This window comes from Mauremys mutica, chromosome 4, assembly GCF_020497125.1.
Source record: "Mauremys mutica isolate MM-2020 ecotype Southern chromosome 4, ASM2049712v1, whole genome shotgun sequence".
In the NCBI taxonomy this organism is placed as follows: domain Eukaryota; kingdom Metazoa; phylum Chordata; order Testudines; family Geoemydidae; genus Mauremys; species Mauremys mutica.
In genome coordinates, this window is record NC_059075.1 from 158392454 (window position 1) to 158413316 (window position 20863).

General features: G+C 62.5%; 2 protein-coding genes across 3 annotated transcripts; both read right to left on the minus strand.

Moving 5' to 3' along the window:
* Positions 1 to 1624: 1624 nt before the first annotated feature.
* Positions 1625 to 11790, minus strand: LOC123368482 (tyrosine-protein phosphatase non-receptor type substrate 1-like). Of its 2 annotated transcripts, none has more exons than XM_045013314.1 (7): positions 11620 to 11790; positions 9501 to 9830; positions 8840 to 9142; positions 6717 to 7001; positions 5838 to 5939; positions 3491 to 3880; positions 1625 to 2933 (listed from the first exon to the last, which is right to left on the minus strand). In XM_045013314.1, exons 1-7 carry the CDS (start codon positions 11663 to 11665, stop codon positions 2872 to 2874), a joined length of 1518 nt encoding a protein of 505 aa, XP_044869249.1. In that variant the 5' UTR covers positions 11666 to 11790; the 3' UTR covers positions 1625 to 2871. The 2 variants fall into 2 exon arrangements, with proteins under 2 accessions (XP_044869249.1, XP_044869250.1); XM_045013315.1 differs by lacking the exon at positions 11620 to 11790 and adding an exon at positions 11103 to 11155.
* LOC123368524 (natural cytotoxicity triggering receptor 3-like) lies at positions 11779 to 19507 on the minus strand. Its single transcript, XM_045013379.1, has 5 exons — positions 18602 to 19507; positions 17948 to 18301; positions 16314 to 16428; positions 12072 to 12135; positions 11779 to 11961 (listed from the first exon to the last, which is right to left on the minus strand). The coding sequence occupies exons 1-5, from the start codon at positions 18660 to 18662 to the stop codon at positions 11887 to 11889; spliced, it is 669 nt and encodes a 222-aa protein (XP_044869314.1). The 5' UTR covers positions 18663 to 19507; the 3' UTR covers positions 11779 to 11886.
* Between the last annotated feature and the right edge of the window lie 1356 nt (positions 19508 to 20863).

The following is a 20863-nucleotide window of genomic DNA, read 5'->3' on the forward strand; positions in this document are numbered from 1 at the left end:
TGGGGCACAGACTTCCCTGGGGCTGAAGTGGGGAGAGATGACTCCCCCCACCCTCTCTCGCTGCAGCAGCTCGGGGCTGGGGGAGAGGCGCCTCTCCGCTGGCCACAGCCCTGAGCCCCCGCATGGGGCTTAGTAGGCAGCTGGCAGCTTAGAGGGACTCAAGGTTTGAGCAGGAAAGAGGCCAAATGGAGATGTGTCCAGGGCTGTTTGTAGCTCCTGCCAAGTGAAGGGAAACCCCCGTTGTTCTCACTGTGGGAAGTTACAGATAATAAGATGGGGTTTGGAGTCACATGGGCAAGTCACATGTCCCTGCTGCTTCACTTAGGCCTGGGGGGGGGGTCGAACTAAGGTACGCCACTACCTTAGTTCGACTGACTTACCCGTCCAGATGCCGCGGGGTTGAACTCCGCGGCTCCAAGGTCGACTCCGCCACCGCCGTTCGCGGTGGTGGAGTTCCGGAGTCGACCGGAGCACGTGGGGAGTTCGAACTATCACGTCTTGATTAGACGCGATAGTTCAAACTCCGAGAAGTCGAACTCTCCACGTCGACCCGTGCGGTAAGTATAGACCTACCCTTAGTCACAGCAGAGGCCATGACCCACACCCCAGTTAGAACGTTCACAGGAAAGTCCGTTTAGTGTAGACAGGCATCTCCCCTTGGGAGTTCAGTGTTCTTTGATGGGCCATTTAACAGGAACGGTCCCTTCGAGATGTGCAGGTTAAATACCTTATTGGTGTAACCACATGAGCAAACATTTGAAATACAGGTACATAGTTGTGACAAAGTGGGACTGTTCTTAATGTTTCCTCTAAATACTGTGTAGGTGCCTCAGTTTCCCCTGTACATTTCTTAAATCTCCAGTGTGCATAAATTGCTGACATTTTGTATCCTGGCAACAAATGTCCGGGGCCCTTCACCCTGCAAGGGGATAGTTAAAGGTGAACAAAGAGATCAGGTGACCTCCTGGCCTGGGAAAAAGACAAAGGCCAGAAAGGAGGGGCTGGAGGGGGTTTCAGTTTGGAGCTGGCTGGGGACGGGAAGTGAGGGCAGATGGGCCCCAGAATGGACCCAGCTGAGGGGTCCAGTTCTCTGTACCTATAAGCAGGGCCGGCTCCAGACCCCAGCGCGCCAAGCGCGCTTGGGGCGGCGTCCCGCAGGAGGGCAGCAGGAGACTCCGGCGGACCTCCCGCAGACGTGCCTGCGGAGGGTCCGCTGGTCCCGCGGTTCCGGTGGAGCATCCGCAGGCACGTCTGCGGGAGGTCCACCGCAGCCGCGGGACCGGTGACCGCCAGAGCGCCCCCCCCCCCCGCGGCGTGCTGCCCTGCTTGGGGCGGCGCAAATCCTAGAGCCGCCCCTGCCTACAAGCTCTGTTTTAGACCATGTTCCTGTCATCTGATAAACCTCTGTGTTACTGGCTGGCTGAGAGTCCCGTCTGACTGCGCAGTGGGGGGGCAGGACCCTGTGGCCCCCCCAGGACCCTGCCTGGGCAGACTCGCTGGGGGAAGCGCACGGAGGGGCAGAGGATGCTGAATGCTCCAAGGAGAGACCCAGGAGGTGAAGCCGTGGGAGCTTCCTGCCCTGCAGACAGGCTGCTCCGAGGGAGAGGAGGCTCCCAGAGTCCTGCCTGGCTTTGTGGGGAGCAGTTCCAGAGCAGCGCCCGGGGACCCCGTGACAATAGTTAACATTCATAACTTCAGATACAAAAGTGACACATGCATAGAAATACCATAATCATATGCAGCAAACCATGGCCTCTCCATAGACACCTTACCTGAAATACTTTGTACAAGGCTTGTTGCAATATATAACAGTGGTAGCAGCAATGATCTACATGGTCATATTCTAATCAGATAACATCCCACCTGCACACTCGCATCCTGCTGGGCTGAGCCTGCCCGCCCACACCTGGAGCGGAGAGGCAGGCCCAGCCCTTGTGTTGTGCCAGGGTTGGGTGCAGCCTCACCACAGAGTCCGTGTCCGGGGTGGAGGAGCTGCACAGTGATCTCCCACCTCTGTGCACAGAATTTTTAATTGTTCGGCGCTGAATTCCCTCAGGAGTAAAACTCCATTTTCAGGCTCTGTCTCTCTCTGACTTCCTCAGTTCCCAGGTGAGAGAGACCAGGCTCCATCCAGAAACCAGCCCTTTCTCCCCCACCTCCCAGCCCTTTGTTCTCGAGCTGGGGTCTCTGCCCAGCTTCCCTGGTGGGGAGTGGGAAACCCATCCAGGTGTCAGTGTGCTGGTGACTGGGCTTTCCGTTGTCTTCTCAGTTCTCCATTGAGCTGGCCATGAGCCATTCAGTCTGCTCAGACAGCTGGGCGACACACACACTCCTGTGGCTCTCAGCCGGCCCTGAGAGCAACCATAATCCTCCGCCCCGAACCAGTACCAATGCAATGTCTGAGGGAAACTGAGGCACTCACAGTGGGCTTGTGGATTTGGTGTTTCCGAGCCCATGTGGAGCATATACGCTGCATTGTAAGCCTGAGTTCACAAGTTGCCGGCCCCAGGTCTCACGGCCAGGCTAACACGTCCGTACTGCGCCGTGCAGCCCTCCTGACTCGGGGCTGCGGCTTGAGCTGCGTCCAGACTGCACAATGATGGGCTTGGACCTGAGTCACAGCAGGACTCAAGCTCTGACCCACCCCCCTGGCAGGGTCCTGGGACCCGGGCCCTGAGTGCTGCTGACCCATGTCAGACTGATTTGTGTGTGAAGGGAAGGGGGGCTTGGGCTCCGGGGTTAGCGTGCTGTCCCTCCCCCGCTCTGCTGTGCGACACCGACAGCGGGAAGCCCTGGGTTCGGGGTGCTCCGTTCAGTACTGTCCAGGTGCTTCGTACTGTCTGGGACCCCACAGGCCGGCAGCCGTTCCCGCTATTCCTCTGCAGGCCGGGCTGCTGCCGAGTCCACAGCCGGTCCTTGAGTCTGAGCGGAGGCTGCAAAGCAAAGCAGTTCGGGAGCTCCCGGGCCGGCTCAGCGGGAGCCTAACATCCCCCGGGCTCAGTCCCTCAGCCCTCACCTTACACCCAGGTCACCACCCTCGGGCCAGAGGTGTGTTTTACACCCGCCCCTGCCTCAGCTCCGCTCTGCTGGGTCCCCGGGAGCCCTGGCGGCGTCACTCCCACCACAAAGGGCCAAAGGAGCATAGCAGGACCCTCCCCCCCCAGGCCGCTCCCCCGTCAATGCACCTTCTTGGAGCCTATGGGCCTAGCTGGCCAGCGGGGGGCCCTGCTGCTGCCGTCCCTTCCTGATTAGCGCGTCCCCACGGCACAGAGCTCGCCACACGCTACTGAAGCCCCACAACCCCCCCCCCCCCCCGCGAAGGGGTCCGTGTCATCACAAGGGGGGAAACTGAGGCAAGGAGAAAAAGTGACTAACGCAAACCAGTTACAGAGCTGGGAACAGAACCCAGGAGTCCTGACTCCCAGCCTCCCCGCCCGCCCCCCGGTGACCCTCTGGCCTGCGCGGCGATCCAGCGGCACCCCAGACTCACGGCGCAGGGTGTAGTCTCCGAACTCCTTGGTGCTCAGCGTTCTCCCGTCCTTGCTGATGAAGCAGCACTGGTACCGGGCTCCCAGGTCCTCTGGGCTCCTGACACGAAACATGAGCGTCGTGGCCAGAGTGGCTGAGCCTTTGTCCAAGGGCAGCATCTGCGTCTGGACTTTGTACAGAGCGTTGATGGGAACAAGCGGCTGCTGCTCCCCGTCGCTCCCAGCTGGGTCACCCCCGGCGATGGGCGTTAGCTCTTCATTTTGGCACTCTGCCCACCTGGCCTCCGTGCCCGCCGGGCAGTGGTAGCCAATGCACACGAGGGAAACGTACTCCCCGGGGACCCAGACTTTAGGCCCCACGATGTCGCTGGCGGTGAACGTCTGGCGGGCGGCTAAAGAGAGCGAGCATTGTAGAGACACGTGTAGAGACAAGAATCCCATTCACTGCTACAGACTAGGGACCGAATGGCTGGGCAGCAGTTCTGCAGAAAAGGACCTAGGGGTTACGGTGGACGAGAAGCTGGATATGAGTCAGCAGGTGCCCTTGTTGCCAAGAAGGCTAACGGCATTTTGGGCTGTATAAGTAGGGGCATTTCCAGCAGATCGAGGGACGTGATCATTCCCCTCTATTCGACATTGGTGAGGCCTCATCTGGAGACTGTGTCCAGTTTTGGGCCCCACACTACAAGAAGGATGTGGAAAAATTGGAGAGAGTCCAGTGGAGGGCAACAAAAATGATCAGGGGGCTGGAGCACATGACTTATGAGGAGAGGCTGAGGGAACTGGGATTGTTTAGCCTGCAGAAGAGAAGAATGAGGGGGGATTTGATAGCTGCTTTCAACTACCTGAAAGGGGGTTCCAAAGAGGATGGATCTAGACTGTTCTCAGTGGTAGAAGATGACAGAACAAGGAGCAATGGTCTCAAGTTGCAATGGGGGAGGTCTAGGTTGGATATTAGGAAACACTATTTCCCTAGGAGGGTGGTGAAGCACTGGGATGGGTTCCCTAGGGAGGTGGTGGAATCTCCTTCCTTAGAGGTTTTTCAGGCCCAGCTTGACAAAGCCCTGGCTGGGATGATTTAGTTGGTGTTGGTCCTGCTTTGAGCAGGGGGTTGGACTAGATACCTCCTGAGGTCCCTTCCAACCCTGAGATTCTAGGATTCTATGATTATTTATACCGCACCAGCGTCCCCGTCAGGGGCCAGGGCCACGCTGCGTGGGGCGTAACGAAAAGCGGCCCTGCCCCAGAGAGCCTGCAATGGAGGTGAGGGCGAGAGACGCCGGGGACACGACAAAGGCGAGGGGGAGCCCCAGGAAATGACGGGAACTGTTCTGACCCTGGGCTGTGCAGTGGGCGCAGCTCCCCGGCTGCCTGCTCCCTCGAGCAGAGCTAGCGCAGCCAGTCTCACGCCTCGGCCTCGAGGCGCAGGCCCACCCTTCACGGGGGCAGAGGCGGACCCAGAGAAAGGGAGACCAAGAGAAATGTACCGACTGGCTCAGGACTCTCAAATCCGAGTCCTGGCGGATTGACCGAGGGCAGGGTGACCAGACAGTAAGTGTGAAAAATCGGGGGGGGGGAATAAGAGTCTATATAAGAAAAACAAACAAACAAATATTGGGTCTGTCCCTATAAAATCGGGACATCTGGTCACCCTAGCCGAGGGCCGGTCAGTGCAGCCTGCGGGCGCTGAGCCCCACACGATGGGAACAGTGCTAGCCTGCAGTGGGCCTCTCTGGGCATCCCTGCGCGGCTTGGGAGTGAAGGGGGAGCCGGGCGTGAGGCCTCGCAGACATTTACGGCTCTTTTGAAAGCCTGGTCACAGGTACCCGCACGTACAGCGAACGCTGCCCCCGCGTTTCCGTTCCAAAGGGCCGCGTCGGGCACCAGGACTCTGTCGGCCGGCGCCCGTCTGGGCTGACGCCTGGCCCGGCTCTCCCGGGTACCGTTCTTTGCAAAGAGCACAAACAGCTCAGCCATTATTAGAGACGCAAGGAATTGGGGGGAGGGACGGGGGGACAGGCAGCTTTGTCACCAACTGTACTGGGGGGTGAACCCCTCTGGTGTCTGTGGGGTTGGTGTTAGACCCTTGAAATGCAGCGGGGACCCTGCCCCAGGGACACTGACGGGCTCTTTTAATGGCCAATGAAAATCGTTTCTTTGCGCAAGTGATGGTTAAAAACTAGACCTGGCGCCCGCCGCCGGCGACGCACTGAACTACTGGGCGGCAGCCAGCACCACACACGGGTCTGTAAACCCAGACCTGCCCTGCCGGGAGCCCCCGGGACCAGGCGTGTGGGGAGGTGCAGGAGAGAGCCCCGTGCAGCTGCACCCGGCCGAGCCGTCCCTTACCTCTGCTTCTCTGGTACAGGCAGAACGCGACTCCAGCCACCGCCAGCGCTGAGACCAGCACTGACACCACCAGGACTATGACGCTGACCTGAGTCCCCTCACCTGGGGAGAAAGGGAACGCGGGTTTGGCCCCCTGAGCCAGCCAGTCCCTGCCCTGGGGCCGGATGGCAGCCGGCGCCCCCTAGAGAGGACAGGCCCCTGCCCCATTCCCTGACCCCCAGAGCCAGCCAGTCCCCAGCCCTGGGGCCGGATGGGAGCCGGCGCCCCCTAGAGAGGACAGGCCCCATGTCCCATTCCCTGACCCCCAGAGCCAGCCAGTCCCTGCCCTGGGGCCGGATGGGAGCCGGCACCCCCCAGAGGGGACAGCCCCCATGTCCCATTCCCCGCCCCCCAGAGCCAGCCAGTCCCCGACCCTGGGGCCAGATGGGAGCCAGGGCCCCCTAGAGGGGACAGGCACCTGCCCCATTCCCTGCTCCCCCCAGCCAGCCAATCCCTGCCCTGGGGCCAGATCAGAGCCGGCGCCCCCTAGAGGGGAGAGACCCATGTCCCATTCCCTGCCCCCCTGAACCAGCCAGTCCCTGCCCTGGGGCTGGATGGGAGCTGGTGCCCCCTAGAGGGGAGAGCCCCATGTCCCATTCCCCGCCCCCCAGAGCCAGCCAGTCCCCAGCCCTGGAGCCGGATCAGAGCCAGTGCCCCCTAGCAGGGAAAGGCCCCGTGTCGCCCCCTGAGCCAGCCAGTTCTTCCAGACAATGTCGAGCTCTCCAAGGGAGGGTGAGGCTAGTGTCCCTTCCCCCTGGTTTTGGGACAGGACCCTGCCTCCCTTCCAGCCGGCAGGCGCCTGACACCAGCCCCGCTCTCCGTCCCTGTCCCCTCACTCACGCTCCAGGTGCACCCGCACGCTCCGGACGATGGGCCGGCTCAGCGTCTCGTGCTGCACCTCGCAGCTGATCTCAGCACCTTCCGACTCTGCCGCAGGCTTGAACTGGTAGAAAGACTCCAGGTTGAAGGTGCCATTGGGGTTCACGCGGGGGGCTTCTGTCCGGACGCCATTGAGGAGCCAGTTAACAGCGATGGCTTCTGGGTAAAACCCCTTCACGTCACACGTTAACACCTGGGCCTTGCCTTGCACAAACGTGGGGGCGTGAATGTTCACCACGGGGGGGACTGCAGAGGGGGTTAACAACACCAGGGCCGTGCAAGTTGTTACACAGCAGCTCAGAGACAGACAGCACCACCCCGGGACAGCCCGTGGGGCGAGGCCAGGATCCAGATCCCACGGGACAAGCAGCACAGGGTACGGGCCAGGTAAGGTCACCAACCAGCTACCCACACAGAACCGAACACCCTTGCTGGGAGCGTGGGATACAGTGTGGGGCCAAGGATGAGGGGTTTGGGGTTGTGACGAAGTGGGGAGTTTCCCTTGTTATGTTCTATGGGACTCTTACTGTTGAGCCTATGTGAGTTTTACCGTTTTACATGAATAATGTGTGTGCCTCAGTTTCCCTGTGTGCTGCACCAATACCTCGGTGGTGGGAACAGGGGTGTGAGACTTTGTCTGAGACCCTCTGGGGCAGGTGAGGCTGCTCCAGCTGCCTGCACAGGTGCTGTGACTGGTGCCCTTTGTAACCTGAGAGTCGACCCAGGAGCGGGATGAACCAAGGGAGGAGATCAAGTGACCCTTTGCCCTGGAAGTGAGACAAAGACAAGGAGGGGAGCAAAGGGGGTGGCTGCGGTGGGGTCGCTGGAAGCCGGCAGTCTGCTTGGGGGGACTGGAAGAGGGGGAGTCAAGGGCGTCTGGCCCTGGACTCCCCGAGATTTCTGTGCTAACAAGTTCTGTTCTACGCTGTGTTCCTGTCATCGAATAAACCTCTGTGTCCCCGGCTGGCTGAGAGTCACGTCTGACTGCGCAGTGGGGGGGCAGGACCCTGTGGCCCCCCCAGGACCCCGCCTGGGCAGACTCGCGGTGGGAAGCGCACGGAGGGGCAGAGGATGCTGAATGCTCCAAGGAGAGACCCAGGAGGTGAAGCCGTGGGAGCTGCTTGCCCTGCAGACAGGCTGCTCACAGAGAGGAGACTCCCCCAGAGTCCTGACTGGACTCATGGGGTAGTTCCAGAGCATCATCCGGTGGCTCTATGACAGGGGTGCAGGAGGAGGCTCTGGGCTGGGACCGAGGGGTTCGGAGTGTGGGAGGGGAATAAGGGCTGGGGCAGGGGGTTGGGGCGCAGGAGAGGGTCAGGGGTGCAGGCTCCGGGCAGTGCTTACCTCAAACAGCTCCCTTAAGCAGCGGCATGTCCCACCTCCAGCTCCTACATGGAGGCACGGCCAGGTGGCTCTGCACGCTGCCCTGTCTGTAGGCGCCACCCCTGTGGCTCCCATTGACCGCGGTTCCCAGCCAATGGGAGTTGCAGAGCCGGCGCTTGGGGCAAGGGCAGCGTGCAGAGGCCCCTGGCTGCTCCTATATGTAGGAACCTGATGGGGGACATGCCGCTGCTTCTGGGAGCCTCTCGGCGCCACAGCAGGCAGGGAGCCTGCCTTAGCCCTGCTGCGCCACCGACTGGACTTTTAACGGCCCGGTCAGCAGTGCTGACCAGAGGCACCAGGGTCCCTTTCCGACCAGGCGTTTCGGTCAAAAACTGGACACCTGGCAACCCTAGGGCCAGGCCTGCCTGCCGCAGCACCCCCGCCACTGTTACCAGCCACACCGCTGTGCCCAGGCATGTGCACGCCGGCGCCAGCACCCTGGGAGCGAGGAGACGGGGTGGGGGCGCAGCTTTGGCAAGAGGAGGAATCTGGCGAAGCAGCAGCTCCAGCACCAGATGCCCAGAGTCAGTGACTGGCCCCGGGTTGCTCGGGGAGTCCGGAGCAGAGCTGGGATCTGAACCCAGGTTTCCTGAGGCCCGGCCAGCGCACAAACTACCAGCCCATGCTTCCCCCAGGAATACAGGGCCAGCCAGTCAGTGCCTCCAGGGGCACTTCCCCCCGCCCCCCGCCCACGCTGTCACCTCCGAACACGAGCTGGAAGTCTGTCTGCAGAGCGCCACGCGGCAGAGCGGCGTGCTGGACCTGGCAGGAGAAGGTGACGCCCTGGTCCTGCTCCGTGGGCTGGAAAGTCAGAGAGCTGCTGACGTTGAAGGTGCCGTCTGGGTTCCTCTGGGGCGCGGGGAGCGGGGACGCCGGCAGGACCTCCCCAGTCCTCAGCCAGGTCACTGCGATGTCGGCCGGATGGAAGCCGGACACGGAGCATTTCAGCAAGTTCGGCTCCCCCCTCAGCACCGCTTTACTGGGGACAGCAACGGTGGGCACGGCTGCGGGGAACCAGAGGGCATCAGCAGGGAGAGCCCGGGGGGGTTGGGGGCCTCCCAAGCATCCCCCCCTTGGGCTGGGTGGTTCCTCTCCCCGGGACAGCCAGAGCTGCCGGAACGCCAGGGCGGGAGGCCAACAGCCCCCTGGAGGCACCCGCTCCTGGCTGGCGGCGGGGGTGGGGGGGGCTAGTCACGTGCTGGGAATTTAAGGAAACCCCTTGCCCCCTTTTGTGCCCACCTATCCCCGAAACACCCTGCCCAGCCCCAGCGACACGCGCCGTGCGGGCCGTGCCCAGAGCAGAGGGGCCGGCTGCCGAGCCAGTTCCCGCGCCTGTCTCCCCGCTCCCTCGCCAGCACTGACCCAGCACTGCCAGGTGCAGGCTCTGCTCCCCTCTGTCCGGGCTGTGGATGACCAGGCACCGGTAGGCTCCCTGCTCCGACACGGTCACATTGTGCAGAACCAGAGAGGCGTTGCCGCTGGCGAGCTGCTCCGTGTCCATGGACACTCCCGGCCGGGAGACGCTGAGGGAGTCATCGTACGACGCCAGCTCCTGGCCCTGGAAATACCAGTGCACAGCCAGGTACTCTGGGCTGATGGGGTCGTCCGCCACGGTGAAGGTGCATGGGAGGAGAGCCTGGGAGCCCAGCTGAGCCGTCACCGGGGAGTCCACCATCACCTCCAGCTGGGCGCCTGCACGGAATGGAGCCCGGTTCATCCCCAGCCTGTGCCAGAGAACGGCTCGCAGCCAGACAGAGGGACGCAGAGAAGTGGAGCCGGGAGAGGAAGGAGAAGAGGTTGCGGGGTGGCGGGGGAGGAGGGGGATTAAATAGCTTTTGTTCAACTAAATATTCTCTCAATCGGGACTGTTAAATGTCCAGCCCGGGGGCCAGATGTGCCACACACAGCAGATTCGCTAGAATTTCAGCTTTCATTTAAAACACAGTATGTTTCTACCCCTCATGGCTGCAGAGAGAACCTTCTGCGTGTGACATATGTAATGATGCTGCCTGGGTCTGCAGAGAGCCTGAGCCCATCGCTGTGAGGGGTGAGCTGCCCCAGATGTGACCGACACAATGACGCTGCCTGGGTCTGCAGAGAGCCTGAGCCCATTACAGTGAGAGGGACAAACTGCCCTGAATGTGACCGACACAGCGACGACTCTGCCTGAGTCTGCAGAGAGCCTGAGCCTATCGCTCTGAGCTGCAAACTCCCCTGGCTCTTATTAGTCTGATTGGAGCCTCAGCTGTACCTCCCCAGGATGACGCGTCAGTGTGGACATGAACTGTTGGTCACGGGTGGTTCTAGTGGCTGGGGGAGGGGTGGATGCGAGGCAGGAGCAGATCCACGCACCCCGGAGAGAGAGAGACACTGGGGACGGGTGATGGACAAAGGCAGTGTCATAGGTTTATTCCCCACTTTGAACTTTAGTGTCCAAAAGATGGGGACCTGCATGGATCCTTCTAAGCTTAAATCCTAGCTTAGATCTGGTAACAAAAATATAGTGTTTTGGCACACTCCCTGTCCCCCCAACCTTTCCCTGGGGAACACAGATCCAAACTCCTGGCATCTTAACACAAAGGGAAATAAACCTTTCCCCCTCCCAGACTTTCCCTCCCTTGGTCATCAGGGAAGACTATCTTGATTCAAACTCCTTGAATCTAAAACAAAGAGGGATTCACCTTCCCCCCACCTATCCCTGGTGAGTCAGACTAATCCCCTGAGGTCTTAAACAAGGGAAAAATCAATCAGGTTCTTAAAAAGAAAAGCTTTTAATTAAAGAAAAAGAAAAAGATAAAAACTAAGTTTACAGGGTACAGCTTATAAAAACTAGAGGGACTCTAGCATAAGTATAAGTACAGCAAAGAGGTAATAGGTAATAATAGGTAAAATATTGTTCCAGCAAACACACATTTGCAAATACAGAAATCAATCAAAAGACTAATCCGCCTGTCTAATACTCACTATACTGCATAGAAGAGAATATTTCAGGAAGCTTGGAGAGCCTGGATGCACGTCTGGCCCCTCTTAGATCCAAAGAGAGAACACCCCCCAAAACAAAGAACCCAAACAAAGGCTTCCCTCCACCAAGGTTTGAAAGTATCTTGTCCCCTGATTGGCCCTCTGGTCAGGTGTCCATCAGGTTCACTGAGCTTGTTAACCCTTTACAGGTAAAAGAGACATTAACCCTTAACTATCTGTTTATGACAGGCAGCGATATCGGTAGCTGGCGAGTCTCTGGTTCATGGCGGAGGTGACACCGTGAACAACAACGAGCCGTTTAGTGCTGCCTGAGAGCCGCACCCTCCCCTCGGGTCCTGTGCAAACCTCGAGCGGCCGTGGGAGAGATTCAGACCCCGATCCCCTGCCTGGCAGCAACCGGGGTCGTCCCACTGACGCAACCCCCCCCCCCCCCCGCTCTCCTTGTCCCCGGTGCACCAGGGAGCTGGGGAGAGGGCTGGGTCTTTGCCCATATACTCACAGACGCCCCCGAGAAGCAGAGAGAGGAGCCCGACTCGCACCCCCATAGCCCCGGCCAGGAGGGGCTCCAGCTGCCTGGCTGCTCCCTAGCCGTGGGCCTAGAGCAGGGAGCAGTGACCGGCTGCTTTCACTTTCCCTTCCCATACAGCTGGTTGCCTTGTGTCCGCCCTGCGCACAGCCAGGCAGTGAGCAAACAGAGCCGTGCCCAGGCCTGCTGTGTGCACACAGCCTGGGCCCTGATTCACACGGACGGGCTGCCACACTGAAGCTAGTCCAGGGAAGTGTTGGCCGAGGGGGTCGCCAACCTCTGGGGCCTGGCTCCCGGGAGGAGGGGAAACGGTTGATCCGAAGAAGCAGCAAAGAATCCTGTGGCACCTTATAGACTAACAGACGTTTTGCAGCATGAGCTTTCGTGGGTGAATACCCACTTCGTCGGATGCAAGTGCATAGAAGATCCGAGTGTGCCGAAGTGGGGATGTTCTGGCTGGTCTGTGAATGCCGAGTGGGGAGTATTGACCTGGGAAGGTGGCAAGGGAGTTGTGCTGGGACTGGCTGCCTTGGGGAAGGGAGGATACCGGAGCATGTAACATGAGAACCCAGGAGCGGGGTTGGAGGCCAGGTGACACCCCTGCCGGGGAAGCTGAACAAAGGACACAAAGGCTGGGGGAGGAGCCGGGGGGAGGCTGAGTGAGAGGCTGGAGGGAGTTTCAGTTTGGAGCTGGCTGGGGAATGGAGGGGAGCCCCGACGGGGCTTGGGCTTCCCAACGGGGCTGTGGCCTCCCTGGGGGCCCCAGATGGACCTAACTGAGGGGATCCTGTTGTCTGTGCCTGCAAGACCCTGTCCTGGACTGTGTTCCTGTCGTCCAAATAAACCTTCTGCTTTCCTGGCTGGCTGAGAGTCCTGGGGAATCGGCAGGGAGCCGGGGGTGCCGGGCCCCGACTCCCCCCACACTCCGTGACACCGAGCCAGGTGTTTCTTCAGTGCAACCCTCTTTCCTGACAAAGGACGAGCCGGGGTGGCCCTGGACATAGCAGCCAGCAGCGCCGAGCTCAGAAACCTCCCGGTTTGTCCCTCTTCTGCCCTGTGGAGCGCTGTCTCGCTGTCCCCTCAGGGCCACGCTCCAGCTCCCACAGGCTGCAGCGGGGACGCTAGGCCCTGCACTGCCGGCCAGGGCACACCTGTGATCCACCCGGCTCCGCGCAGTCCCGCAGCTCCCCGCCCCCACGATGCGCAGCTGGGTTCACCCCTGGGGGCCTGCCTGCGCCCGTGGGCTTTATCGGGGGTGTCTTAGACCCGCCCACGGGCAGCCAGAAGCACCCGCAGAACGTGAGTCAGGGTTAAAGTCCCGTCCTTGTGTCCCCTCGGGGGCCCAACACACTTTATCCCCCAGCTCTCAGGGCTCCGCCTCCCTGGGCGTGAGGACCAGACGGCTCCTCGGGCTCCGAATGGATTTTATTACCATCACGGGGCCAGCGGCGATGCTCTGCGATGGCCCCCTACGGAGCCAGGCAGGACTCTGGGGGATGCAGCGAGGCCGTGTGGTTCCCCGCCACCCGGAGAGGGACGAGCGCCTCCCGACACCAGAGGAGCGGAGCCAGCGAGTCCCGTGCCTGCCCCCCACAGGTCCAGGCGCAGGAGAGGAACTATCAAAGCCCAAACCAGAGCTCACTCGAGAGGCAGCCGCCGCAGAGGCCAGATGCCTCCGGCCCAGCTCCTGGTTGGGAGACCTGGCGACCTACGGCCGGCCCGAGGACTGGCCTGACCTGCCGACACCCACCAGAGCCCGAGGAGCTGCCCAGCCTGCCCCTCGCCAGTTACCCGGAGGAGCCCATGGTGCTGGACCCCCCGGAGGACACCGTCTGGCCCAGGTACCTCCAGAGGGGGAGGTAGGAAGTGGCCTGGGGGCAGCCGACCCGAGTCTGGCTGTGACACTGCCAGAGCCCATGTCAGCGCGGTGCGGTCAGGATCCCACTGACGCAGCAGCGGGTCTTCTGCCATGCTAGGGCCCCGGGCTGGGACGCTGTGGAGTGGGTGGGCCTGCGGCCCCCCTGCCACCCACCCCGCGGGTGTCAGTCTCCCCCTCTCCAGGCCCCTCTGATCCGAGAGCCTGGGCTAGTTGTGAACCCGTCTTAGCTCAGCCGCTGCCTGAGCCAATGACTCTCTGCGGCCCAGCCCTGACCCAGGGCCTGGACCTGCTAATTGCATAGTCTGTTCTTCAGCCCCTGCCTGAGAACCTGAGCCCGTGACTCACCATTGCCGCCGACCGCGGGCCGGGTGCGAATCACTGTCTGTGTTTGCCTCTACTGCTGCCGCAGCGAGAGACTCCCGTGGCCAGGCGAATTCCCCGTCAATGACCGGAATCATAGAATCTCAGGGCTGGAAGGGACCTCAGGAGGTATCTAGTCCAACCCCCTGCTCAAAGCAGGACCAAACCCAACTAAATCATCCCAGCCAGGGCTTTGTCAAGCCTGACCTTAAAAACCTCTAAGGGTGGAGATCCCACCCCCTCCCTAGGGAACCCATCCCAGTGCTTCACCACCCTCCTAGGGAAATAGTGTTTCCTAATATCCAACCTAGACCTCCCCCATTGCAACTTGAGACCATTAGGAAGGAAGTAGGAAGGTGGTGTGGTTCCCCGCGCGCTGGCCAAACCCCGCTACACAGAGCATGCCTCCTCTCTCTGAGCAGACTGAAGAAGCTCACACAGCTTCGACCTTCCTGGGTCTGACCTCGGAGCATTCAGCATCCCCTTCCACACTAGGGTGACCAGACGCCCCGATAAAATCGGGACTGTCCCGATATTGAGGCGTTTGTCCCGCGTCCCAACCAATGTCCTGATAAGTCATGCTACTCCGTTTTTTGTTTTTGTTTTTTCTCCACCAACGGCACTCAGCTTTTTTTTTTTCCCCTCCACGGTGATCTCCCCCCCCCGCAAATGTGTCCCGATATTTTCTTCCTCTCATCTGGTCACCCTATTCCACACTGTTCACTTCCCGCAGCGAGTCCGCCTGGGCGGGGCTTCTGGGGCAGCGGAAGGGTCCTGCACCCAACTCCGCAGTCAGACGTGACCCTCAGCCAGCCAGTAAAACAGCAGGTTTATTAGGCGACAGGAATGCAGCGTAGGGCAGAGCTCGTTAGCACAGAAATCAGGGACTTTCAGCCAAGTCCAACTTGCGGGGAGGGGAGCCCAGAGCCCGGGCTCTCGTCCTCCCCCTGAGCCCCAAGCCAGCTGGGACTGACTCGCTTCCAGCTGCCTGGCCCCTGCCCGGCCCATTGCTCCTCCTCCGGCCTTTGTCTCACTTCCTGCTTTCTGGGCCAAGAGTCACCTGGTGGCATCCCCCTCCTGGTCTCAGGTTACGAAGGGGAGGCCACAGCATCGGTGCAGGCAGCTGGAGAAGCCCCCGCAAAAGTCACACGCTTATTCCCACCACCTGGACATTGGTGCAGCACAGAGGGAAACTGAGGCCCACACAGCTCTCATGCCAAGCAGTAAGACTCTCACAACATAACAAGGGAAAATCCCCACTTCCTCACAATTACAGGCAGAGAAACCACCCCCCACACCTGCCAGTCCAGGCTGCTCTGGCGCCTCAGCAGCGCCTCTGGTGGGCAAAAGGCAGAACTGCAGCATATTTTCTGCAGAAAAAAAAATTCTGCCTCCCCGGACAAGAACCCTGCGCGTGCTGTGGGGAGGGGGCGCGAGGTGGGGTGTGGGGTGTCAGCACAGGGCGTGGGGCAGACCCGGAGGCTCCCTCCCTCCCGAGAAGTCCCGAGCAGCGTGGCCAGCGGCAACAGGGCAGCAAAATAAAATGCCGCAGCACAACTGCTAAAAATCCGCAGCAACTGACAGCTGACTCTAGCCCAGCTGGGCTAGCAAAGCACAAACTTGGCAGCTTTTGCCAGTGCCCCAGGCACGTGCCTCCTGTGCCGAACTGGGAATCCAGCCCTGCACAGGAGGCAAAGACCCCCGCTCCGTCCCGTAGCGCTGGAGCTGCAGCCGGGGCGTGCTGCGTCCCCCGGCTGCAGAGGCAGAGCAGAGCTCAGCAGTGCCCCTCGGCTGCTATTTCAGCCCTGAGCTGGGCCTGGTCGGAGCAGCCTGGGCTGTTCCCGGCCCTGCGAGCAGATGTGGCTCCTGTTTCAGTTCCCCCGGCAGAGACAGGCTCAGCTGCAGGCTGCAGCCCACGCGGGGAGGCCAGGCTGCGCTCTGGGGCTGTGGCTTGTGGGGACGAGAGCTGCCGGTTGCAGGCCCTGCACCATGCGGCGGGGCTGTGTCGCTGTGCCGGGGATGGCATCGCCCACATGGATCCTGTGCACCATCTACTCAATATGGCCCAGATGGTGCCCTCCTGGGGGAGCGTGAGCTGCTGGGCCCCCTGGGTTCCCAAAAAGCCTCTGCACGTCCCCGGGCCCCTCATCTCACAGCCGCCTCACATCGGGCACCTCCTCTCCTTTCCAGGGCCCAGGTTGCCAGGGGGCTCCCTCCCCGGCTGCTGCTGTCCCCCAGCCGACTCTGCATGGGAACAAGGGAGGGGACCCTGGGGACAAGAGGACCCCGGAGCGGAGGCGATGGTGCCCTGCAGCCAACCAGCCATCAGAGGGGTCGGGGGGCTCCGTCCTTCCCTGCCAGCCCAAGGGTTGGCCGTGAGCCCGGGTCCCCAGCCACATCCCGTCCCTGGGCACCAGACCTCATGTACCTCCGACGGTGCCGCAGGCCCTGGCACTCCCGGCACACCATGGCATGCAGGACCAGCAGGATGGGCGCCAGGACTCCCAGGGGGCCACAGGCTGCCCAGCGCTGCACCCCGGATCCTGGAGAGGGAACAGAGGGGAGCATGTGTGGGTCCCTGCAGGGGGGGCAACAGGGGGCTGCTGGGGGCCCCCCATCATCCATCCCCCTCCTTTGTTGTGCCCTCTCCTTCCCTCCATCCTCTCCCTCCCCTTCCCCCTTCCCTCCATCCTCCTCCTCCTCTGCCCTTCCTCCTTCCCTCCATCCTCCTCCTCCTCTGCCCTTCCCCCTTCCCTCCATCCTCCCCCTCCTCTGCCTGCCCTTCCCCCTTCCCTCCATCCCCCTCCTCCCATTCCTCCTTCCCTCCATCCTCCCCCTCCTCCGCCTGCCCTTCCCCCTTCCCTCCATCCTCCCCCTCCTCTCCCTGCCCTTCCCCCTTCCCTCCATCCTCCATCCCCCTCCTCTGCCTGCCCTTCCCCCTTCCCTCCATCCTCCCCCTCCTCTGCCCTTCCCCCTTCCCTCCATCCTCCTCCTCTCCCTCCTCTGCCTGCCCTTCCCCCTTCCCTCCATCCTCCTCCTCCTCTGCCCTTCCTCCTTCCCTCCATCCTCCCCCTCCTCTCCCTGCCCTTCCCCCTTCCCTCCATCCTCCTCCTCCCCCTCCTCTGCCTGCCCTTCCCCCTTCCCTCCATCCTCCTCCTCCCCTTCCCCCTTCCCTCCCTCCCCCTCCTCTCCCTGCCCTTCCCCCTTCCCTCCATCCCCCTCCTCTCCCTGCCCTTCCTCCTTCCCTCCATCCCCCTCCTCCTCTGCCCTTCCCCCTTCCCTCCATCCTCCCCCTCCTCTCCCTGCCCTTCCCCCTTCCCTCCATCCTCCCCCTCCTCTCCCTGCCCGTCCCCCTTCCCTCCATCCTCCCCCTCCTCTCCCTGCCCTTCCCCCTTCCCTCCATCCTCCCCCTCCTCTGCCTGCCCTTCCCCCTTCCCTCCATCCTTCCCCTCCTCTCCCTGCCCTTCCCCCTTCCCTCCATCCTCCCGCTCCTCTGCCTGCCCTTCCCCCTTCCCTCCATCCTCCCCCTCCTCTCCCTGCCCTTCCCCCTTCCCTCCATCCTCCCCCTCCTCCCCTTCCCCCTGCCCTCCCTTCATCCTCCTCTCCCTGCCCTTCCCCCTTCCCTCCATCCCCCTCCTCCTCTGCCTGTCCCCCTTCCCTCCATCCTCCCCCTCCTCCTTCCCTCCATCCTCCTCCTCCCCTTCCCCCTTCCCTCCATCCCCCTCCTCTCCCTGCCCTTCCCCCTTCCCTCCATCCCCCTCCTCTCCCTGGCCTTCCTCCGTCCCTCCATCCTCCCCCTCCTCCGTCCCTCCATCCTCCCCTCCCCGCCCTTCCCCCTGCCCTCCACCCCCCCCCTCCTCTGCCCTTCCCCCTTCCCTCCATCCTCCCCCTCCTCCTTCCCTCCATCCTCCTCTCCCTGCCCTTCCTCCTTCCCTCCATCCCCCTCCTCTCCCTGCCCTTCCCCCTTCCCTCCATCCCCCTCCTCTCCCTGCCCTTCCCCCTTCCCTCCATGCCCCGGCTCCCCTGTCCCCCAGGGGTCCCACGGACGGGGTGGAGGGGTACCTGGTCCCTCCCCCAGGACGCTGAGTTCGGTCCCGTTCCCGGCGTGGCTGCTGGTGGCCGAGGTCCAGATGAAGCAGCGGTAGAGCCCGGCGTCGTGCTGGGTGAGGTTGGCCAGGTGCAGGGACGCGTCCCGCTGGTGCCGAAAGCGCCCCGAGTCCAGGGCAAGGCGGCTGCGCAGCTGGGTGAGCTGGCTGGGCGGGGGGTAGATCTGCAGCTCCCCACTGCCGCCGGGTGCACGCCGCACCCAAGTCACCGCCAGCTTGGAGGCCTTTGGGGTGGCGGAGAAGGTGCAGTTCAGGAGCACGGAGCCCCCCGGTGAGGCCCTCAGCTCCGGCGGCTGGTGCACTCGGACCTCTGCGGGGGGGGGGGGGGAGGAGAGACATCGAGCGGAGCAGGAGAGGCTGCGACCCCCCCGCAAGCTCTGGATCCCCACTGCTGGGAACCCTCCCGCCTTCCCAGGCTCCCTGCTGCTGGGGACCTTCCCTGACCCTGCCCTTCCCCAGTTCCCCCAACTCTGCTGCCAGGGTCTCTCCCCAACCTCCCAGGAGCACCCCTCCCCTTCTCACCCGGCGTGTGTTCCCACTCCCCGTCCCTGGCCTGCTCTCCCCACACCACCCACCCCCCCGGATCCCCTGAAGTCAGCCCCCATGGTACCTGACCCTCGCAGCAGGAAGCAGCCGAGGAGGACGAGCCAGATGGGCAGCATGCGACACATCCTGGGCCGGTAACAAACCCTCGGTTGGCGAATCCCTGGGGCGGCCGCCGGGTCTCCGAGGGCTCTGGGCTCTCTCAGGGCAGGGAGACGCCCCGGCAGATTCTGTACTCACACCTGGTTGGGTCCAGCAGCGAGAGACCAGCCTGTGGTGCCCACCCAGGGTGCAGGGCCCGGCCCCGATGCCAAGGGTGCCAGGTAACAGAGCTGTCCTGCAGCCGCCCTACAGAGCCAAGCCCCCGGCTGGGGAGAGCCGGGTGCGACCATCACTGGGTGCTGCTGCGTCCAGGGCTGGGCTCTGCACCACACAGACGGGTAGACGCCGGGAAGGGGTTGGCAAAGGGCTGTCTGGTGGAGCTGGATCCACTCAGGTCAGCCACACGAAGCGGTGAGGGGCACCTGCCCGGGGAGGGGATTCCTGAGAGCAGAGCCCTCGGCGGCCAGCAGAGCAGGGCAGACTGACAGCCCCGGAAGTGCCAGTGTTTGGCCGGGAGGGGAATTAACCAGCACAGCCGCTCACCTAGAGCCGGCACAGATTCTCCAGCAGCCCCTCGCAGCGCCCGGGAATCGGGACACCCGACTTTCGCATGTGGGGGCTTCGGTCAACTCGCCAGAACGACACCAAATCCTGCTGCCTCCCCTGGGCCGAGCCCCCGGGAGCTGCGGCTCTGAGCCAGCCTTACAGAGACCCTCGTTCAGCGGCGCCTGGCTCAGGCTGGCCCCTCGGTCAGAGCGCAGAACGCGCCCAGCCACCAGCGGCCGCGTCACTTCCCACCCAGCCCCGAGGAGCGGAGTCTGTGGGCGTCAGAGAGATGGAAGTGAAACCAGGCCGGGATCGGGGCTGCAGGGCTCCCTCGCAGCCAGAGCTGAGACAGCCACGCCTGGGCCCAGGGGTGGCTCAACGCCATGGTGATACCAGCCCTCCGCACACAGCATCACTGCCCAGCCCCCACACACTAGGGTCCCCCCCCCACGCGCCCGGAGCCAGTGTCCCACAGACCCCTCTCGTTGAGGGGGCCGTACCAGGCCGTGCTCAGAGAACTCAGCTTCCATTATTCTCAATGGGGCCGGAGGGACAAGCTTTTTCCATTGTTCTCAGACCCCAGGTGTCCTGGCTCGCAGCCTCTCCCCCACCACCCCCAACCACATTCTAACCCACTAAGTCGCACTCCCCTCCCAGAGATGGGGAGAGAACCCAGGAGTCCTGGCTCCCAGCCAGCCCTGCTCTAACCACCAGACCCCCCCCACCCACACACACACAGAGCCAGGGAAAGAACCCAGGAGTCCTGGCTCCCAACTGCCCCTGCTCTAACCACTAGACCTCCCCTCCCTACAGAGCCAGGGAGAGAACCCAGGAGTCCTGGCTCCCAACTGCCCCTGCTCTAACCACTAGACACCCCCCCCGAGCCAGGAAGAGAACCCAGGAGTCCTGGCTCCCAGCCAGCCCTGCTCTAACCCACCAGCCCCCACTCCCCTCCCAGAGCCGGGGAGAGAACCCAGGAGTCCTGGCTCCCAACCACCCACTCCCTGAGCCAGGGAGAGAACCTAGGAGTCCTGCTCTAACCACCAGACCCCCCCCCCCCCGAGCCAGGGAAAGAACCCAGGAGTCCTGGCTCCCAACCACCCGCTCTAACCATTAGACCCCCCCTCCCCGAGCCAGGGAGAGAACCCAGGAGTCCTGGCTCCCAACCCCCCGCTCCCTGAGCCAGGGAGAGAACCCAGGAGTCCTGACTCCCAACCCCAGGCTCTTCCCACTTCTGGCTGTAACGTGACCCCAGTGACACAAACTCAGGCCAAGGATAATAGGATTTATTGGGGATGGAGGCACACTGGTGGGGGGGGGCAGTTTGGGGGGCATGTTGCCTGCCATGGCCCCTGCTCTTCCTACACATCAGGCCAAGGGGCAGTGGAAATGTGTGGGGAGAGATTTCTGCTCAGGAGGGTGGGCAGTGTGTCCCCAGCGTGTAATGGGATGGTGGGGACAAACGCTGGGGGGCCCTGTCCCCAGCATGTCATCGGGGGGTGGGTACAGACATGGGGATCCCTGTCCCCAGCCTGTCATGGGGGGGTACAGACATGGGGGGCCCTGTCCCCAGCCTGTCATCAGGGGGTGGGAACAGACATGGGGGGGCCCTGTCCCCAGCCTGTCACTGGGGGGTGGGTACAGACATGGGGGGCCCTGTCCCCAGCCTGTCATTGGGGGG

Excerpts from the sequence above, each read along its gene's own strand:
- LOC123368524 (XM_045013379.1), bottom strand. The coding sequence starts at position 18,662 with ATGTGTCGCATGCTGCCCATCTGGCTCGTCCTCCTCGGCTGCTTCCTG. Across the intron at positions 18,302-18,601 it reads CTTCCTGCTGCGAGGGTCAG|AGGTCCGAGTGCACCAGCCG; the intron begins GTACCATGGGGG and ends CCCCCCCCGCAG. Across the intron at positions 16,429-17,947 it reads CGTCCTGGGGGAGGGACCAG|GATCCGGGGTGCAGCGCTGG; the intron begins GTACCCCTCCAC and ends TTCCCTCTCCAG.
- LOC123368482 (XM_045013314.1), bottom strand. The coding sequence starts at position 11,665 with ATGGGGGTGCGAGTCGGGCTCCTCTCTCTGCTTCTCGGGGGCGTCT. Across the intron at positions 9,143-9,500 it reads CCTGCACCTGGCAGTGCTGG|CCGTGCCCACCGTTGCTGTC; the intron begins GTCAGTGCTGGC and ends GGTTCCCCGCAG. Across the intron at positions 7,002-8,839 it reads CTTCCAGCTCGTGTTCGGAG|TCCCCCCCGTGGTGAACATT; the intron begins GTGACAGCGTGG and ends CCCCCTCTGCAG.